The sequence below is a fragment of the Mus caroli genome, unplaced genomic scaffold (assembly GCF_978045245.1).
Source record: "Mus caroli unplaced genomic scaffold, Mus_caroli_1 scaffold_6, whole genome shotgun sequence".
Lineage (NCBI taxonomy): Eukaryota > Metazoa > Chordata > Mammalia > Rodentia > Muridae > Mus > Mus caroli.
The window spans coordinates 105,329,707-105,348,301 of NW_028227261.1; the positions used below are offsets into that span (position 1 = coordinate 105,329,707).

The following is an 18,595-nucleotide window of genomic DNA, read 5'->3' on the forward strand; positions in this document are numbered from 1 at the left end:
GACTATCATGTTGAAGACAGACAGACTTCTATCTCTGCAGATCACACAAGGACAGTACTCTAGAAGTTCAGTCAAGTGTGGTGCTGACAGCAGTGGCTGTGGGAATTCAAAGTACAGCTTCTCATGAGGAATAGTAAGTAGCAGTGAGAATCGTGGTAATCTCTCTGTGGCACACTTAGGTTCTGATAACTGTGTGTGCTCAGACAAAATGCTCTCTCTCTCTCTCTCTCTCTCTCTCTCTCTCTCTGTGTGTGTGTGTGTGTGTGTGTGTGTGTGTGTGAGAGAGAGAGAGAGAGAGAGAGAGAGAGAGAGAGAGAGAGAGAGAGAGAGTATTACAGCAGCAAAGTTGCCACATTCTGTCTGTATGTGACCTTAGTTAGAGTGGACAAGGTTTTGGGGAAGATGAGAGCCTAAGCCATTGATGTTTCTACCATCTCACTATTTTCCTGTGGGTGTAGCAGAGACAGAGGTGTGCTGTTCCTCCCTGCTCTCAACTTCTGGCATTTGAGTGTGATAGGGACTATGGGAACTGCATGGGTAGCTGACTGCCTTCAGTCCAGATACCAGAGTCACACAGAGCTGGCTCTACCACTGCGATGATCAGAGGGCAAACATTCTGATTGTGAGTCCTCAAGGCAGTGGCCTCTGTTCCTTTGTGTGATGATACCTATCATCCACCATGTTGCCACCCAGCAAGTTTAGGTCACAGTCACATTGCTGGTTTAAGGTGCATTGTCAAAGCTTCCCCTAACCCAGTGTATGGAATATCTGTGGAGTTGCAGAGACAGGAACATGCTGGGCAAACTCAGACAACAGCTCACTCCTCAAGATGGTTCCTACCTACAGCATCCTGTGGAGTCGCTGGGAGACGGTGTGAGTCCTTTTCCCAAAGCTAGGCTTTCTTTTAGATTTCAGTTTGTTTATTTAAGTAATCCTAAAGCCTGTGTGGATTATGAAACTTCTTTAGTCGCTAGGATTCCTACGATTACCCCAGCAAAGTGGACATTCTGCTTTCCCTGACTGTGGAGTGACAGAAAGTGGGATATTTTCTCTCTATTCTTAGGCTGTCTCTGAATCCTACACAATTCTAGTTTCTCATACTGGCTTTCAGTGTTCCAGGGTCTCTCACTTCACAACATAGCTATCTATCTGTCACTATGTGCTTTCTTTTGGAATATGCTTTAAATAGCCCCCATACCACACAGCTGTCATTCAAATCATAAAAATACTTAAAAAATTGTTAGTTCTAAATTGATATTGTGATTGTAAATGAAAGAGGTAGAGATAAGCTTTTAACTTCTTTCTAAAAACAGATGAGATAAGAAATCTGTAATTCTGAAAAGCTAAGGCAAATATTCAGCACCATGTGTTATTTATCTTCTGTTTCAAAAAAGCAATTTCTACAGCATAATGAGCTGATCTGTTTTAAAAATAATCCCCATGTTTGTCATTGTTGTAAGTTCTAATCACAGGAAGTGATGACAAAGGATAGTTACCTAAAAACATGACAGTTTATCAGCTAAAACACAAACACTGAATATTTTCATAAATAAAAGGCCAAAACTAACAAATAAATCCCTTCCTTCCAAATGTGCAATAGCATGGTCTGGGAACAGATTGTTTTATTTCAGTGAGAATACCTTCTTTGCTCCTTCCTTAAAGGACAGGTCCTGGGTGTTCTCTCTGTGTGTCTCTCTGTCTCTCTCTGTCTGTCTCTGTCTCTCTCTCAGGTGTCATCACCCTTTTACTCAGCTGTTGTCGCCACTTTTTGCCTTGTCAGCCCCCACTGCTTTCCTCTGCTATTATCTCCCCCTTTCATCCCACTGTCTCCAAGTAGCTGCTTCTGTGTCCTTCTAGGCAATGTGGATCCACATGCTGATTAGTAAAGGGGGGGGGGAGCCAAATGTTAGCCAGAGGCCATGACGATTTTAAATACAGTAGATGGAGAATTCGGCTACAGATAAATCCAGGAAGTATGCCCAGATACAAATGACGCAGAGAGAAATGTTTCTACGATGAACTGATAACAGAGATGTCAAAACCTAAGGGATTATAGGACTCCCACAATTCCTTAAATCTCCCCCTTCTGATTCTGTTTACAGGTTTTTAAATCTGTAATTGGTGATCTATTTCCCTTTCCACCTTCAGCTCAGCACCACGGAGGCTGGACAGTCAGTCACCGGTCCTGTGATGATGAAGAGACACAGGACTGGTGCTCCTGTCCTGGCATGATGCACTTCCTAAGCATTTTACTAAGTACTGTGGTCATAATTTAAGTAGTTCCCTAAACACATGTGATATTATTCTTTTTTTTTTTTTTTTTTTTTTTTTTTTTTTTTTTTTTTGGTTTTTCGAGACAGGGTAGCCCCGGCTGTCCTGGAACTCACTTTGTAGACCAGGCTGGCCTCGAACTCAGAAATCCACCTGCCTCTGCCTCCCGAGTGCTGGGATTAAAGGCATGCGCCACCACGCCCGGCTCGTGATATTATTCTTACAGAAAGCTTTGAACCGACTCTCTATTAACTGCTGCGAATAACTACAGATATTCAGCCAGTACTTTTGTGACTATGACAAATATTGTTATGAGATATCTTATACAGCAAAAATAGCCATCAGTTTTTGACAATTGTTAAAACATATTTGTTTTCTTAAGCACCACAGACACTAGTACAAGAGGGGATGGTATGGCAGGTATCTGGCTAGGAGGAGGCCAAGGATGAGGTGAATTATCCTACAGTAAGTAGGCAATTCTTCTCTCTTCCAATACAAAAAAAGACGTTTGACTGTGACAGTGATAACAATTTTAATTGTTATCTTGATACAATCAGTAGTCACTTGGGAAAAGAATCTCAACAAAGGGTTGTCTCCATTGGGTTGGATTATAGATACCTTTGAGGGGGATTGACTTTATTGTCTTCATCAACAGAGGAAGACACAGCCTGAAAATGGGTAGTACTACTCCTTAGTTTAGTGCCCCAGCTTATAGAAGAGTAGAGAAATCTACCTGAGCTCTCAGCATGTGTGCACTCGACTCTCTGTTGTTGACTGTGGATGTGATATGAGTAGCTGCTTCAAGTCTTTGATGCCTTGGCTTCCTCACAATAGCAGTCAAGAACCCGGGATTGGGAGCTTTGCTAAGGTGCTTTGAGTCAAGGTATTTTATAATAGTAACAGAAATGAAACCATATCATTCTAGTTGTGCTACTCAAGCATTGGCTTAACAAGTCAGCCATGTTGGGGGTGAGAAATATTGGTTTATATCAGTTGAGCTTGCTGTAGTTGTGTGATTTTTGTACTGGTTAACCTGCAAAGTGCCAGAGAAAATAGTTCTCTGCTCAATTAGTCTTATTTGAGCCCAATCTGTAAACCCTCTTGCTGGGTAGAGTCCTTAGAAAAGGAGTCTCATATAACTTTATATCTTTTCTTCTAAAAACTGGGAAGCCTATAGAATTCTGGGTAAGGAGTCTGGTCTGGTTCATAATAGTCTAGACTAGTGGGGATAATATTCAAAGGAGAATATTCATCTCTTGCACAGAGAAGAGTAACCAAAATCTATACTCACCCCCATGACTTCCAGAGTGTTGAGCAGAGATTGTACCCTAGCACAGCCAACTAGTTCCCAGTTTTGACACCAGTCTTCCCCCTGCAGTCTTGACCAATATTCATGGTCTAGAAACTGTACACATTTCCAGTAGGGAGATCCAAATATTTTAGCCTCATGAGATCAAGATCTATTAGATTATTTTTATTTCTTTCAAAACCTCTAATATCTACCCTGATCCTGTCTTTCTGATCTCTTCAAGTTTCCTGTCACTGAGTTACAGAATCATCCCTATCTGTTTATAAGCATCGCTCTTGACATTTTTCTTTTATGGTGTAGATTCATGGCTCAGAAACAAAGTTAGATGCCATGACACAGTGATCTCATTTTAGGCTTCTTGGGTAAGTTAGTTTTCTGCAGCCAGCACATGAAACTAGCCTTGTTTCCTGACTACCCTGCTCACCAGTATTGTCCCTTTATTGGTGGTTCTGTTTTTCTATCAAATCAGTATCAATTCTAGACAATTCTTAATGACTGACAACATCCTCCTTCCACTGAGATTTGCGAATATATTGGTATAAACACCTTATTTCATTTTCCCCATTAATTTTTCTCTGTAGCATATATCTTCTAAAAAACACAATTTAGTTATTGATGTTGTTTGTTGGCCTTTCCAAATTAGACTAGAAAATCAACTAAAGCAAATTTTATTCAGCTTTGTTGACAAAAGTGACTGCCCTCAACACTATCACAATCTAGCATAAAGTATATTCTCAATAAATTATTGTCTGTAGGTTCTCAATAAATTATTAGCTGAAAGTTGAGTGAAATGACTGATCCCCCCATGTTTAAATGATAAATAATGTAAGTAGAAATAAAATGATGAAATGAAATCTCTTTCCAGAACAAGTACACTTAAATTACTTTTAAAATTAAGACCAATTTTCATGTTCTCAAAAGGCTGAAATTAAGCTTGTCTCTGAGTATCAATCCTTACAATCATAAAATACGATGACCTTTGAAAGTGCATTTAAAATATTCATGCTTCATTCAGATCACAGATAATTTATTAACTAGTGTTACATTCATTAACTGTTTACCATGGCATTTTGCATTCTGTCCAGTGTTCTAAACCCTTGGACTTGACCTAAATTGCAAAAAAACCTTGCTTAGTATTTAATTACATTTTGATTAGAAGTAATAATAGAGCAGCTCTGTGGTCACCAATGAAAAGCCCGTGATAACTGGCTTCTGAATGGTAGGCTGTTTTAGGTGCTAACACAGAGTCAACTGTTGGCATGTGTGCAGTACTTTTTCTAGTAACTCCACAGAAAAGCTATTCAGGAAAAGAAAGTTAATTTAGTCTTCTTTCTATAAGGTAGCCCCAAGCCCTGCTAATTCTACTTTCTACTAATTGCTTCTCAGTACTGAGCCAAAAAGTAAGCATTTAAGAACTGATTTTTACAATAGTTCAGGGAAACCCCCTGAAGTATGTTTATCTCCTTATATTTTGGGGGGAGTGTATGGCTTCCTTACTTAAGTCTTCACTGCTGGAAAGGATACCAGGGTTTCATCTCTCTTGACAGCCTAAGGCTGTAGATTATTTTCCTGTAACTTGATGGAGTGAGAAGGAAAAGGCATGGAGATCAGAAAATTAGAGATGCCACACATCTTTGTTTTAAATACACTTAAATCTTTAATCCTTTTCTGTTTTAAAATTTTTTTTGATTTTTAATATTTTTATTACATATTTTCCTCAATTACATTTCCAATGCTATCCCAAAAGTCCCCCATAGCGCCCCCCACTTCCCTACCCACCCATTCCCATTCTTTTGGCCCTGGCATTCCCCTATATTGGGGCATATAAAGTTTGCAAGTCCAATGGGCCTCTCTTTCCATTGATGGCTGACTAGGCCATCTTTCGATACATATGCAGCTAGAGACAAGAGCTCCGGGGTTCTGGTTAGTACATCATGTTGTTCCATCTGTTTTTAAAATTAAACATTTCACAATTAAATGAATTGAGATTACCTAAAAGTAGCTATCAAAACAATTCACTTATAATCTTACATTCTGAAGTTACAATGATCAACTTTCAATTTAATCCATTATTTTTTGTTTATTTTTGCAATTATAATCATATCTTCTTTTTCTGCCCTCCATCCTTCCCATGTACCTTCCTTGCTCTCTTTTAGAGGATGGTCTCTTTTTCACTAATTGTCATTCGTTCTCACTTAAAGGGCACATAAACATGACATAGGTGTGTATATCATATCTTTTAAAATTTGAGACAGGGTCTTACTATGTAGCCCAGGCTGGACTTGAACTCTCATCCCACCGCATCCTCACCTGCACTCCTCCCTCAGTGCTAGAATCTCAGGTGTTTGCTCTCCTACAATGAGCAGAGTTCTACATTTAGAAATAGAAAATATTCTAATGTTCATTTATATTCTTTTAATATTCATTATATCATGAGTAGTTTCCCTTCATTAAACATGTTTAATGGCATTTTGAGGTTATAATGGAAGCTATAGCATTGTTGCATTTTTTTTTAATAAAGACCTATTTTTTAATTATGTGTATGTGTGTGGGTGTGTGAATGTGAGTGCAGATGCGTGTGAAAGCCAAAGGCATTGGATCTCCCTTGAGCTGGAGTGAGAAGTCATTGTGAACCACCTGACTGACTGCTGTAAACCACACTTGGGTCCTCTGCAAGATCAGTGCTTCCTCTTAGCTGGAGAGCCATCTTCCCAGCCCCACAGATATCACCTGAATATTTTAATTTATATTATAGAAAATTCACTTAATCCATACAGATAGTCTACATCGCTTCCTTCTTAGGATACATGTTTTGACATGGAATATGGGGTTTGAAAAGAGATCTGTTTCTAAGGCACTGAAGAAAAGATGTCTCCACATATTCCTGTTCAATAGAATGCTGCTATTCCTAATATTCCTGTTATGAAGCATATTTCCGTAAAATAATTTGTTAAACCATTGGCTTTTTTGTAACACAAAGCTGATTGTATTTGCTAGAGAATACTATTTAAAATGGCTTAAAAAAACCCAGTTAGATAAGCTGCAAGGGGAAATCATGCCATTTAGGTTTAATTAGAATAGTCATTTAAAACAGTTGTCATTTCCCAATGCCAATTGCCGACTATGTATTTTGGTGACTGCTAGGTTATAAAAAAGACTATTAAGCTCTGTACAGTAACATTTCTAATAGAGTTTGGTAACTGCCTTATTTTATTTTAATTTTTGTCAAAGGAAATATTTCCATGTAAACCTTTTTTTTTTAATTTCAATGAATACATATTCTCTCTTTTACAAACAAAATAATCTAGATACTCAGAAAGTAACCTTGTCTGGATTAGGAGACCTCTTTACCCCCCTTTTCCTTACACCACTGTATAAAAAGTGAGAATAGACTTCCACATCTCCCTTTTCCAAAACCTTACTTGTGTGCCTTAAAGCTCTTGAACCAAACTGGATTGCTAATCAGAGTCACTAAAAAGAGGAGGAAAATGAAGATGTAAGAATCAGCCTTTGTAAAACTAGTTTTAGGAAAACATTTTAATTAACAAAATTTATTTCTGCTCTTCATTTATCTAAAACAAAACAAAAAAGTAAAACCAAAAACCAAACGTCCCCAAAACTAAAAAGCCAAAAGCCAACCCCTCCCCCAAACAACAACAATAAAAACAAAAACAAAATTAAAAAAAAAAACTTCCCAAGCCCTACATTTGTTCAAAGTCTATGTTTGAGGCCTGTTGCCTGCAATATGCTGTTCACATAAAGTCTCCACTCTGCAAGGATCAGAAATTATTAGGAGCAACCGACTGAAGCTACAATGCCAGTATGTAAGGTGCCTATAAAAGATTAAAGGACAGGTTCAATGGGGGTCTGGAAGACCTGTTTGGATGGGTTTAAACAGGTAATGATTAAGCAGGTCCTGAAGGCTGTGCCCAGATGCTATGGTAAAAGGCTACTCTAGACAGTAGGAAGACAGCACGAACAGGAATTGAGATGGGAATCCTATAGTCTCTCTCAGGGCCACTAAAGCAATTTATCATGGGACATGAGACTGGAAACAGAAGAGGGCTCAGATCACTATGGGCTCTGAGGCTATGCAGAGAACATGACGAAATGGTTCAGAGTGATGGCCCATCGTGCAGGGTAGCTTGGAATGTAAGAGTGAGCACTTGAGTTTGATTCCCCAGAACCCATGTAAGAAACTGGGTGTGGCCGCCTGTACCTGTAACCCCAGTGCTGTAGTGAGAAGATGGAGACAAGAGGATCACTGGGACTTTCAGGCTGTCAGCCCGGCTCCAGGTTCCGAGCAACCCAGTCACAAGGGAGTACAATGGAGAGTCGTAGAGCATCACATTCTACATCCTTCTTCAGGTACCATACATGCATAGGCATATGGATACATTCATGAATGTATATACACCACACACACACACACACACACACACACACACACCAATGACTGAAAGATCTTATTTTTGTAGAGTTGAGGCTGAATACAATTGAGTTTCTGAGTTTCGAGGTAACATGTGGAGAAATTTCTAATAGGGATAAAAGAATTTTAATTGCCTAAGTGAGTGGTTTCCAAATTTCACACTGACCACAAGGCTAAATCTTCAAAGTACAGTGTGGGTTCCATAGATCTGCATTGCTGACAAGTTCCCAGATGGTAAGAGTCTTTCAGATTTTCTAGTTGAGCAACTGGGCAGATCCTTGTGTCATAAAACAAGGAGTATATGGAGTGAATCCTCTTGTGATAACTGTAATCACTGCTTTTTATTGCTGTTTCTAATTTATCAAGCTTTACATATTACCTACTGGCTATATTATCATGTTGAACTCATGCTGATTTATTTGAATATCTCTGCCTTATGCTTTTAGCATCCAGATTTCTACTATCTTATGATAAGCTTGTCGGCTTCAAAGGAAACTCCAATTCCCCAGACTCCAAAAGGCAGTTCAAATATCCAGAACTGAGCTCAAGCTCCACTCTAAGAGGATTTCTGGAGGTTAGATAAAAACCAAAAGGCCTCGGGAACTTGTGAGACCGGTTCCTATGTGCCAAAAGGAGTCATTTCTCTTACTTCTGCCTGAAGGGACACATGAGTCTTCATTGTCATATGCTTGTGGTTTCATAGCAAAGCTCCTTCCAGTGCTGGCCTCCAAGCTCCCTCATGATCATAAGTACTTGATATACATTCCAAAGTCCCCATGCCAGTCCTCAGATCCTTCCTTCATCCCAACTACTCACACTCCTCATAACCCCATTGTTCTCACTTTGTGTTTTTTATTCTCTATCCCCTGCTCTTCTCCCCTCTCAAAGATAACCCTGGCCATGTCCTGTCTTCTGGCCATGTCAAGTCAACTTCTTTCTCTCTGTGCTCTGTACTCTTCCAGATGTCTCCAGCTATTCTCTGTTTCATATCTACAGTAAGCCCCCTCCTCTTAACTATACCATGAAATGGTCATATTGGTAGCTTCTTCAACATTTTTCTCATTTCATACAAAAACCAAATGGAAAACTGATATCATCACTTGATAGTGGGAACTTGATCTTCCATTGATCTTGAAACCATGCCTTAGCTCAATGTTCTGTCTCAAGTGATAATTTCATGGACCACAGCATGCTTCCTGGAGGGTTCACCTTGAGAGATTGGGATCCCTTGTCACCTCTCCATTTGCACTTATATAAAACTACAAGGTCCTACATAAGGGATAAACAATAGTTAAAATTTCTGTTCTTTGGACCATGCTCCCAGGTAGGGTGAATCACAGATAGATATGGCTTCTCTCTGCAAAGAAACAGTAACAGTGACTTGTAAATATGTTTATAGTTAATTTTAGTGGAGAGGGTGGAGGAAACCTCTCTCAGAGGCAAAGGGGATAGGGTGAAGAACTCTGGAAGGGGGATTGGGAGGGGGGGGCAACATTTGGGATGTAAATAAATAAAATAATTAATTAAAATGTTTTTCATTGAATAACTTGTTTAATTGCATGCATAGGGAACAGATCAAATGGAGGAATCCACACAATCTTGAATAAAATTATAAATAAATTATAATATATTATATAAATTATCAAATATATTATATATTTGAATAGAATATTCTGTATTCTAGTAATTTATACACTTCATGCAATATTGGGTAGATTAAATGGAGTAATGTGATGAACTATCTATCTAGTTCAGTGTTGAGTGGGATAAATACTCTTTTTTCTCCTCCTTTCTCATGATTTGGTAGCTGGTCATTTAGGTGGAAACGGTCTAACTTTGGACATGTTTGAAAGGAACCATTGTTTGAAACTGTTGTCTTGGACAGTAGTAACATCATATTGATCAAGCTATATCCAAGTGAGCCAACTAAAATCCTCTGAAGTCTAGAAAAACTTTAATTTTACAGACTTTCATTCATTCCTAAGAGTGTTTAAGCATTTAATTTTAATTTGATGTATTCCCATAACATTTTCTTAGGCTTTCTGCTCTAGTACCTTCTTCATTCCTAGTCCAATCAGAGATGTTATTCTATATTAGACTTTGATAAGGTCATTTGTTTATAACTTGGGCCCTTTACTATAACAGGAAGAAAGGTATTAATTATTTATCAAAAGGTACGAGATCATGATATACCAGTTCCTTGTCTTCCAAATAGTACCATAGCTTGTTTTAATAACAGCTATGTTCAGAGTTTAGAGGTTTTATTGGGACTCCTATGAGGGTCTTGTCAGCACATTTACAAGGCTTTGTTACACTATTGACTTAATGATCGTTTATTGACTACTTACAATGAGGGCATTATGCAATATTTAAATTTCTACCTGAATTAATACACAAATTCCCTTTCTATAATCATTATCCATAGCATTCTAGGCATTTTTAGCAAGGACATAAAACATACCTTCATTATTCTTTATCATGAACAATAAACCAAACATTCCCTTTCCAAGTTTGAAAAGGCATTGTTTTCAAGAATCTGATGGATTTGATGGCTCATATTTTGTTAAATTTCCTGAATAACAAATCTACAAGTCAGGAGAACTTTGCCAGAAATTTTGATCATTTCATTTTACTGATGTTCCCATTTGTCCCCCAACCTTTACCTGACCCTTACCCTTTAGTATATGTCAGCACCCAAGCAGTATTAAAACATATACCCAGGGAAAATCTCAGAGAAATGATGAGCAGGAAAAAATTGGCTGAGATCATTCTGCATAACAATATAGTAAATACCACCTTACCTCAAGGATCAAATATTTGACTCTGTAGAAAATTTTAATAAATCACATCTTACTTCAAGGATCAAATATTTGACATGGCACCAGGATTAGGCTTACCTTTACCCTTAGCGGCAAATTCCCAAACATCCCTTGCTTTTAGTGCTGGCTCTGCTATATCTTGGCTTATTTGCTCAAGCATATCTTTGGGAGCACAGCTCCTTGCAACTCACCGATGAACCTGATGATCCTTCGGAGTAAGGGGCTCAGGTAGCAGCAGTCCCCTGTCAGGATCATTTTCTCCTCAGCAATCAGGGACTCCCTTGTTGACTTTATGAAATACATGGATATTTCACCAATGAAAATCTGGGGAAGGAAATGTTGAAGATGTGTCAAGCAGGAGAACTTTTTGATTCAAGATAGAGCAGAGGTATACAAAATACCTTCTAAGAAATTACAGTCCTTTTAAAAGGTATGTTGGTTGGGGAGATGGTGAGTGAGTTTCTTGTATTTAGTTCTTCAAAATAATCAGAGAAATCAATGTTTGACCATTTATGGTACATCTCAGGGCAAAATATTAAACTCTAAGGTCATAAAATACAAATTGAAGTAATAGCATCTGGTGGAGTTTATGATAAAGCTTGTGGTAGAATTCATTTTTAACTCATGTTGGAAGTCACAATGATGAAGAATGACTCTGATAGCTAATGGTCTGAGAAAGCACACCTTTACATCTCAGAATACATTATTATTTGCATGTTAAAGCTTAATATTTTTGCCTGAGGTGTGTTTCTCCTACACTGAAGTGGTTTGGATGTGACTTCTTTATTACAATATCCATCTCTTGATTCTTAAACTGATATCCCTTACATCATTATATCCTTACACGGATTGTAAACTCTTTGAGCTCAGCATCTACACTGACATTTAAAAATTATCCCAACAACACTAATCATAATAGACTGATGTTTAAAATACAGAATCAGCATGGACAAGTGTTAATAATCCCTGGCACTGCTGCACCTGAAGATGGAAGTTATCAACAAGGAGCAAAGGTTAACAATACTATCATCCTTTAAATACTAAGTGTCTGGCACTTCAGCATGGCGACATGCCCAGAAGATCTAGGTATAAATACAGGTTCCTTCCTGGAGCGCCAAGAAGGTTCTCTAAAGCATACAAGTAGCACATGGGGAAACTGAATCCAGGTCAATAAGACTCAAACCCAACACTTCCCAATGTACTACATGTAGTTGTGATATTCCTAATTCTATTTCCAATTAATCATCAGAAGTTCAGGATTTAAAAACGCTTTTCTCTGCCTTCATATAATCTGTGCTTTTAGAAAAATTTTAGCAATGTTTTAAGAATCTCCATGTTTAGATTGTTTAATTTTTTGATGTATTTATTTGTATGAATGTTTTATCTGGATATGAATATATACTACAAGCTTGCCTAGTAACTGTGGAGGCCAAAAGATGGCATCAGATTCCCTGTTATTGGAGTTTGAGATGGCTGTGAGCCAATATGTTTATGCTGGTAATGAAATTCAGATCCTCTCCAAGAGCAGCAAGTGCTCTAAACCACTAAGCTATCTCTCTAGCTTCCCCCTACTTTGTACACTTGTAATCACAGAGTATCTGCAGGAAAATAGTATAAAAGAACATACGCAATAGTGTTTGGGTTTGGTGGCTGATTGTGGGATGGATCCCTAGGTGGGGTCTCATATGAAGCCATGCCAGTGCCTGGCAAACACAGAAGTAGATGCTCACAGTCAGCTATAGGATGGAACACAGGGCCCCCAATGGAGGAGCTAGAGAAAGTACCCAAGGAGCTGAAGGGGTCTGCAAGCCTATAAGTGGAACAACAATATGAACTAACCAGTACCTCCAGAGCTCATGTCTCAGCTGCATATGTAGCAGAAGATGGCCTAGTCGGCCATCATTGGGAAGAGAGGTCCCTTGGTCTTGAAAACTTTATATGCACAGTACAGGGGCACGCCAGGGCCAAGAAGTGGGAGTGGGTAGGTAGGGGAGCAGGGCGGGGGGAGAGGGAGGGTATTGGGAACTTTTGGGATAGCATTTGAAATGTAAATAAAGAAAATATCTAATAAAATAAAATAAATAAAAGCTTTATCTTTAAGTACTTTTAAAATAAAAGAACATACATGGTAACAGAAATTAAAATCTAAAATTTCAAAAGCATCTGTGTGCTGTTCCTCTTTAATAGTGGAGTCACTGACTGTCTTAGAAACTCCAAGACAGCTCTAGAATGTAGCACATGAGTCTATTTTCACTACTTCCCAAAATTTCATACTGTAATATCACAAGAACCTTTCAGTAGCTAGAGAATCATATACCTAGCCCATTTGTCTATTGATGTTTCCAGTCCTAATAAGAAATTCAAATATTTACTATTCTGTACAAGTGTAGTGGTTAAGAGGTAAAACCCTGAAGCCAGCTGGCCTTGGTAACCTTGGAAACACTATTTGACCTTTAAAATTTTTCTCTTTTATTTTCTGAGATTATAATATAATTATATAACTTCCTCAAATTTTCCATTCCCTTTCCTCCCTCCCAATTCTGATTCTCAAGTTGGGGGATGCTTTAGTGTACTCTGTATTCAGGTGCCAATTACTGTGCACAGACATCTGGGTACAGTCTGGAATTTTTAAATTGTCATTACTATGAAGTATTTTCTGACTCAAAATCTGGTAAAACATCGTTCTCCATCATCTCTGATTGGTTAATGAAGAGCTGACTCAGTCAATAGCTGGGCAGGAGAGAGGAGGCTGGACTGCTGGGCACAATGAGGGGGGGTCTCTGGTAGAGGCCAAAGAGAGGAGATTTGCCTTGAGCGATTCACCACAGGGCATTCATCATGAGCAGGGGAGGTGCCATGAGGACACAGAAGAAGAAGGAACCAAGATGAAACCAAGATGGCAGAAACAGGACAAGTGGTTGGAAAGTAGGCTGGGAAGTAGAACAGGCCAGCAGAGTAGGGTTAGAATAGCTTAGAACCAGCCCAACTTAGTGTCAGAAACACTAAGCTTGTAATAAATATACCAAGTCTCTGTGTCATTCATTTGGGAGATAAAAGGGATAATAAAATAGTTACCTGAATTACCTTACATTCCCCCCCCCACCTCTCTCTCTCTCTCTCTCTCTCTCTCTCTCTCTCTCTCTCTCTCTCTCTCTCTGTGTGTGTGTGTGTGACCTGTTATGGCTCAAGTATTTTATTTCTATTATCAGAATAGTAGACTTACTGGCTTAACCATATAAATATATACATATATTTAATTTTATATGTAGTTAAGCCAATAATATATATACAAATGCAAGCATAGCTATGTGCTGTATATACATGTGTATGCTTGTATATCCATATATAAATTGTTTACAACACCGTCTGAATCTTCTTATGTGCTATAGAAGTAGGTGAAGTTGTTTGATAACAGTTGATAGCATTCCCACTGTAGTCATCATCACTACACTTACTCTATTATCACGAAGCACTTAACTAAGCCACTGGAGAGGCAGGTTCCAGGATGAGCATAGTCTACTGAGAAAGTACTGAAAAACGGAGAACCCAAGATGAAAGAAAGGATTTCCCTTCTCTACAAATCCCAGATTTGCATCAATCTTTATCCTTTGTGTAAAATGTACCTCCTAACTAGGAGACTCTGCAAATTCTTATACATCTACAACATGTTTCTTATCTGTCTGTCTATCTATCTATCTATCTATCTATCTATCTATCTATCTATCTATCTATCTATCTATCTATCTATCTATCTCTATCATCTATCTATCTATCTATCTATCTATCTATCTATCTATCTATCTATCTATCTATCTATGTGTATATATATATATGTGTGTGTGTGTATATATACATATACATATACATATACATATACATATACATATACATATACATATACATATACATATACATATACATATACATATACATATACATATACATATACATATACGAATCCTAGACCCACAAATGAGAAAAAACCCTTCAACTATGTCTTCTTAGTTTGGCTTATTTTGTTTATAATAATGATTATCAGTTGTATTCCTCAAGCCCGATGACCTGAGACCTACATGAGGGAAGGAGAGAATTGATTTTTACACATTTACACATTGTCTTCTGACTTTCACATGTAGGTATTGTGTCATGTTCATGCATACACACAATCAGTAAATAAATGGAATTTAAAAATTAAGAATGTGGAAACTGATACAAAGATAGTATCGCAAGCCAACATTCACAAAGGAGGAACATAAAAGAGAAAAACTGGAGCAAGTGCTTATTTGAAATGAAGCCCCTATTTTGTATGCTTAATAAAAATTAATTAAGAGAAAAAGAAAATGTAGATTTAATATGGATATCCAAATACTGGTAGTGCCTGGAATATACTAAGTGCATAAGTACTAAAAGAAGGAAGCTAGAGAGAAGGATGTGTCTGAAGGTCATTTTATAGTCAAACTGGAGAGATATATTTCTGACTTGTAAAATTTTGATGGTGTAATCCAGCTCCTTTCACAGTACAAGGACAGCCATCCTCCTAACCACACCATCATCAATATTTCTCCACTTACTGATCTTCTGTTCTTTTTTTTCTTCTTTTTTTCTCTTTTTTTCTTTTTGGTTTTTCAAGACAGGGTTTCTCTGTGTAGCACTGGCTGTCCTGGAACTCACTCTGTAGGCCAGGCTGGCCTTGAACTCAGAAATCCACCTGCCTCTGCCTCCCAAGTGCTGGGATTAAAGACGAGTACTACCACTGCCTGGCCTTATCTGTTCTTATAGGGGGATGATTCTGCCTTAGGATGCAGGACTGTGAAGTTAAAGGATGTCTTTGCTTTCTGCCAAGCCTGCAGCCCACTGTGGATGCCATTTTGCTCATGATGGCAGATTTAGGGCTCTGGCATTGGCAGTGCCTTGGCACTTCCATCTGTACTTCTGCTGGACCATTCTGTCTTAATCCATCATCTGTACAAAGAGCAGCTGGAGCATGTGGGAGGCTCCATGTGTTCAGTTTTGGCTGCCTTACTTATTTAGGCCTCTCTGATTGTTGGCTAACAAACTCCATATCAATCATGGCAAATTAGAGTGTCCTACAGTGAGAAATGGTCAAGGCCAAAGTAGCCCTGGCAAGAATGACATGTAGATAAATTCCATTAGTACACTGTCATTTCCCAGGTATGCTAGCCACAATCCTAAGTGATATGTAACCTTTTACACAGTAGTCAGCATACTTTAAGTCAGGAGGGCAACTGCCATTCTTGGTTAGGCATATTTCACATGCAAAAACTCAAGTGCAAATATGTAAACTGTACTGAAACACAGGTTTGTGTGTGTGTGTGTGTGTGTGTGTGTGTGTGTGTGTGTGTGCTGTTTTGTTGCATTTATTCATACAATTAAAACTATTTTAACAGATAAAATTATATGCATTTTCTTATGATCAGCATGATGTTCTAAAGTGCGTTTATATTATATAATCTCTGACCCTAGGTAATTAGCATGTGCCTTACCAAACACAGTCGTCACTTTGGGATTGTGAGTAGTTAGCATTCATTCAGCATTTTTAAAGATCACAATGTCTTGGTATTCATATTGTACAGTTATAGGTTTATTTTATGGACACCGTTAACTGAAGTTTTGAATCATTTGAACAATATTTGCTTGAGCCTTCTCCCTCCCTAACCACTCAGGTCCCCACTAGTCATCATTCTATTCTGTGTTTTGGTGAGGTCAACTTAGAGTCCACATATGAATGACATCATGTGGCATTTATTTTTGTATTTAGTTTACCCCACATATAATGTCCTGAAGTCCCATCCACATCACGATTGACTTCCTAAGTGTTTATACCACATTTATTTACTCATTTATCTGTTGATGGACATTTGGAATGATTTGATATGTCGATTAGTGTAAATGAGGCTGCAAGAGATGTGTGAGTACAGATTTCTTCAAGGTATTGACTTTATTTCCTTTGGGACAGATGGACCACATGGCAGTTCCATGTTTACATTTTCAAGGAATATCCACAATGGTTTTCCATAGTTACTTCACTAATTCTCATCTCTTCTAACCCTTGTTATAAGGTGTCCTGTTCTTCAGATCTTTTTTTTTTTTTCTTCTTGGAAGGCCCATCTTAATAGGGGTTGAGGCATTATCTCATTGCTATGCAATTTTTATTTCCATGGTGAATAATGATGCTGAAAATTTTGTATGTGTTCTTTTCAGATGATCTGACAATGTTTAATCCAAGGGCTATTGTGTTATTTATGTATTTTACATATGAATCACTTGCCACATGTATAATTGCATATATTTTCTTCAGTTTTGTGTATGATTTCTTTCTATACAATGGTTTCCTTTGTTAGGCATAAGGAATTTAGTTTGTAATCCTCTCTATATATCTTTCATTGACTATGCTTTTGGGGGTCATACCTAAAAAAATCAACAAGTCCTTTGTCATAAAGTTTTCCTTTGTTTTCTTCTAGCAGTTTCATAGTTACAGGATTTACATTAAGTCTTTAATTTGCTTTGGGTGTATTACTCCATAAAGTGTGTAGGTTTATCTACTGTTGATAGATTTTCAATTTACCCAACAGCATTTACCTTGTATGCATGTCTGTGCACCATGTGCATACAGAACCTTTCGAAGTCAGAAAGAGTGTCAGGTACCCTGAAACTAGGATTACAGATAATTGTGAGCCATTATGTGGCCCCTGGGGATTGAAACTGGGTCCTCTGGAAGAACAGCAAGCACCTTTAACCTCTGAGTCATTCTTAAATCTTTTTTTATTTGAAATAATCCACTGACTCCAAATTATGATATCCATGTGTGCATGGGTGAAGTACCCTCTACTGGAGCATGGTAAACTTATAAAATTCTTGCAAGTATTTTGTCCTCTTCAATTTCTTGTAATATTTCAAGCAACCTGCTCTCCCAGCAGCCATCGACTGTCAACACTCCCCAGCTAGGGCTGGGTTGTCATGAACTTTTCTCCCATCCATGCTGGACTGTTGACCCATTTGATTTTGTGTAGTAAACCAAAGCTTCTGTGAGCTCACAAATAGTCAGAGGTCATGTCCAGAAGACACTGTTCTGACCTTCTTAACATTATTATTTTAAAATTCTGTAGCAATTGTACAGTGCTTTCTTGATTCATTTTTCATAGAGGCTTTGAACAGTGTATATAAATGCTATTGATTTCTGTATACTAACTATACATACCGTAGCTTACTGAATTGGCTTAGTCTCACAAATTTAGGTAGGATCATTTGGGTCTTTGGAATAGAAGGCCATGTGTTTTGCAAAGAGGCACAATGTAATTTTTTCATTTACAGTTTTGACACCTTTTAATTCTTTTTGTTATCTACTGTAGTTAGGACTATGCTAAGTAGAAGTGAAGAGACCTGGCATCTCCCTATGAAGTATGAATATGTCATATGATATTTTTTACGATATTCAGGCAATTTACTGGTCATTTTTATAATGAAGTAATATTGAATATTGTTGAACACTTATCTATTAAAACAATCATATTATTTTTTTCTTTCATTCTATTAATGTGATGTACTGTGTGTATTGATTGCATATGTTGAACCATCTTTACATTCTTGGATGAATTCGCTTTATCTCTGGGATGACCATTTTAAAACTAAAAAAATTAGTTAAAAATATAATTATATAATTTTCTCCTTCCCTTTCTTCCTTCCAATCCCTTTCAGGCCCCTACATCTCTATATCACTTAAACTCATGCCCCAGTTTCTTTCAAAAA

The 18,595-nt window shown here is 37.8% G+C and overlaps 1 protein-coding gene across 2 annotated transcripts in view; it reads right to left on the bottom strand.

Annotated features, from left to right (window-relative positions):
- Positions 1 to 18,595, bottom strand: part of Plppr1 (phospholipid phosphatase related 1) — a 286,325-nt gene that overhangs the window by 22,849 nt on the left and 244,881 nt on the right. For both annotated transcript variants that reach the window (XM_085839298.1, XM_085839299.1), the window contains exon 4: positions 11,020 to 11,152. In XM_085839298.1, coding sequence (XP_085695424.1) covers positions 11,020 to 11,152 — 133 coding nt within the window. The remainder of the gene's footprint in view (positions 1 to 11,019; positions 11,153 to 18,595) is intronic.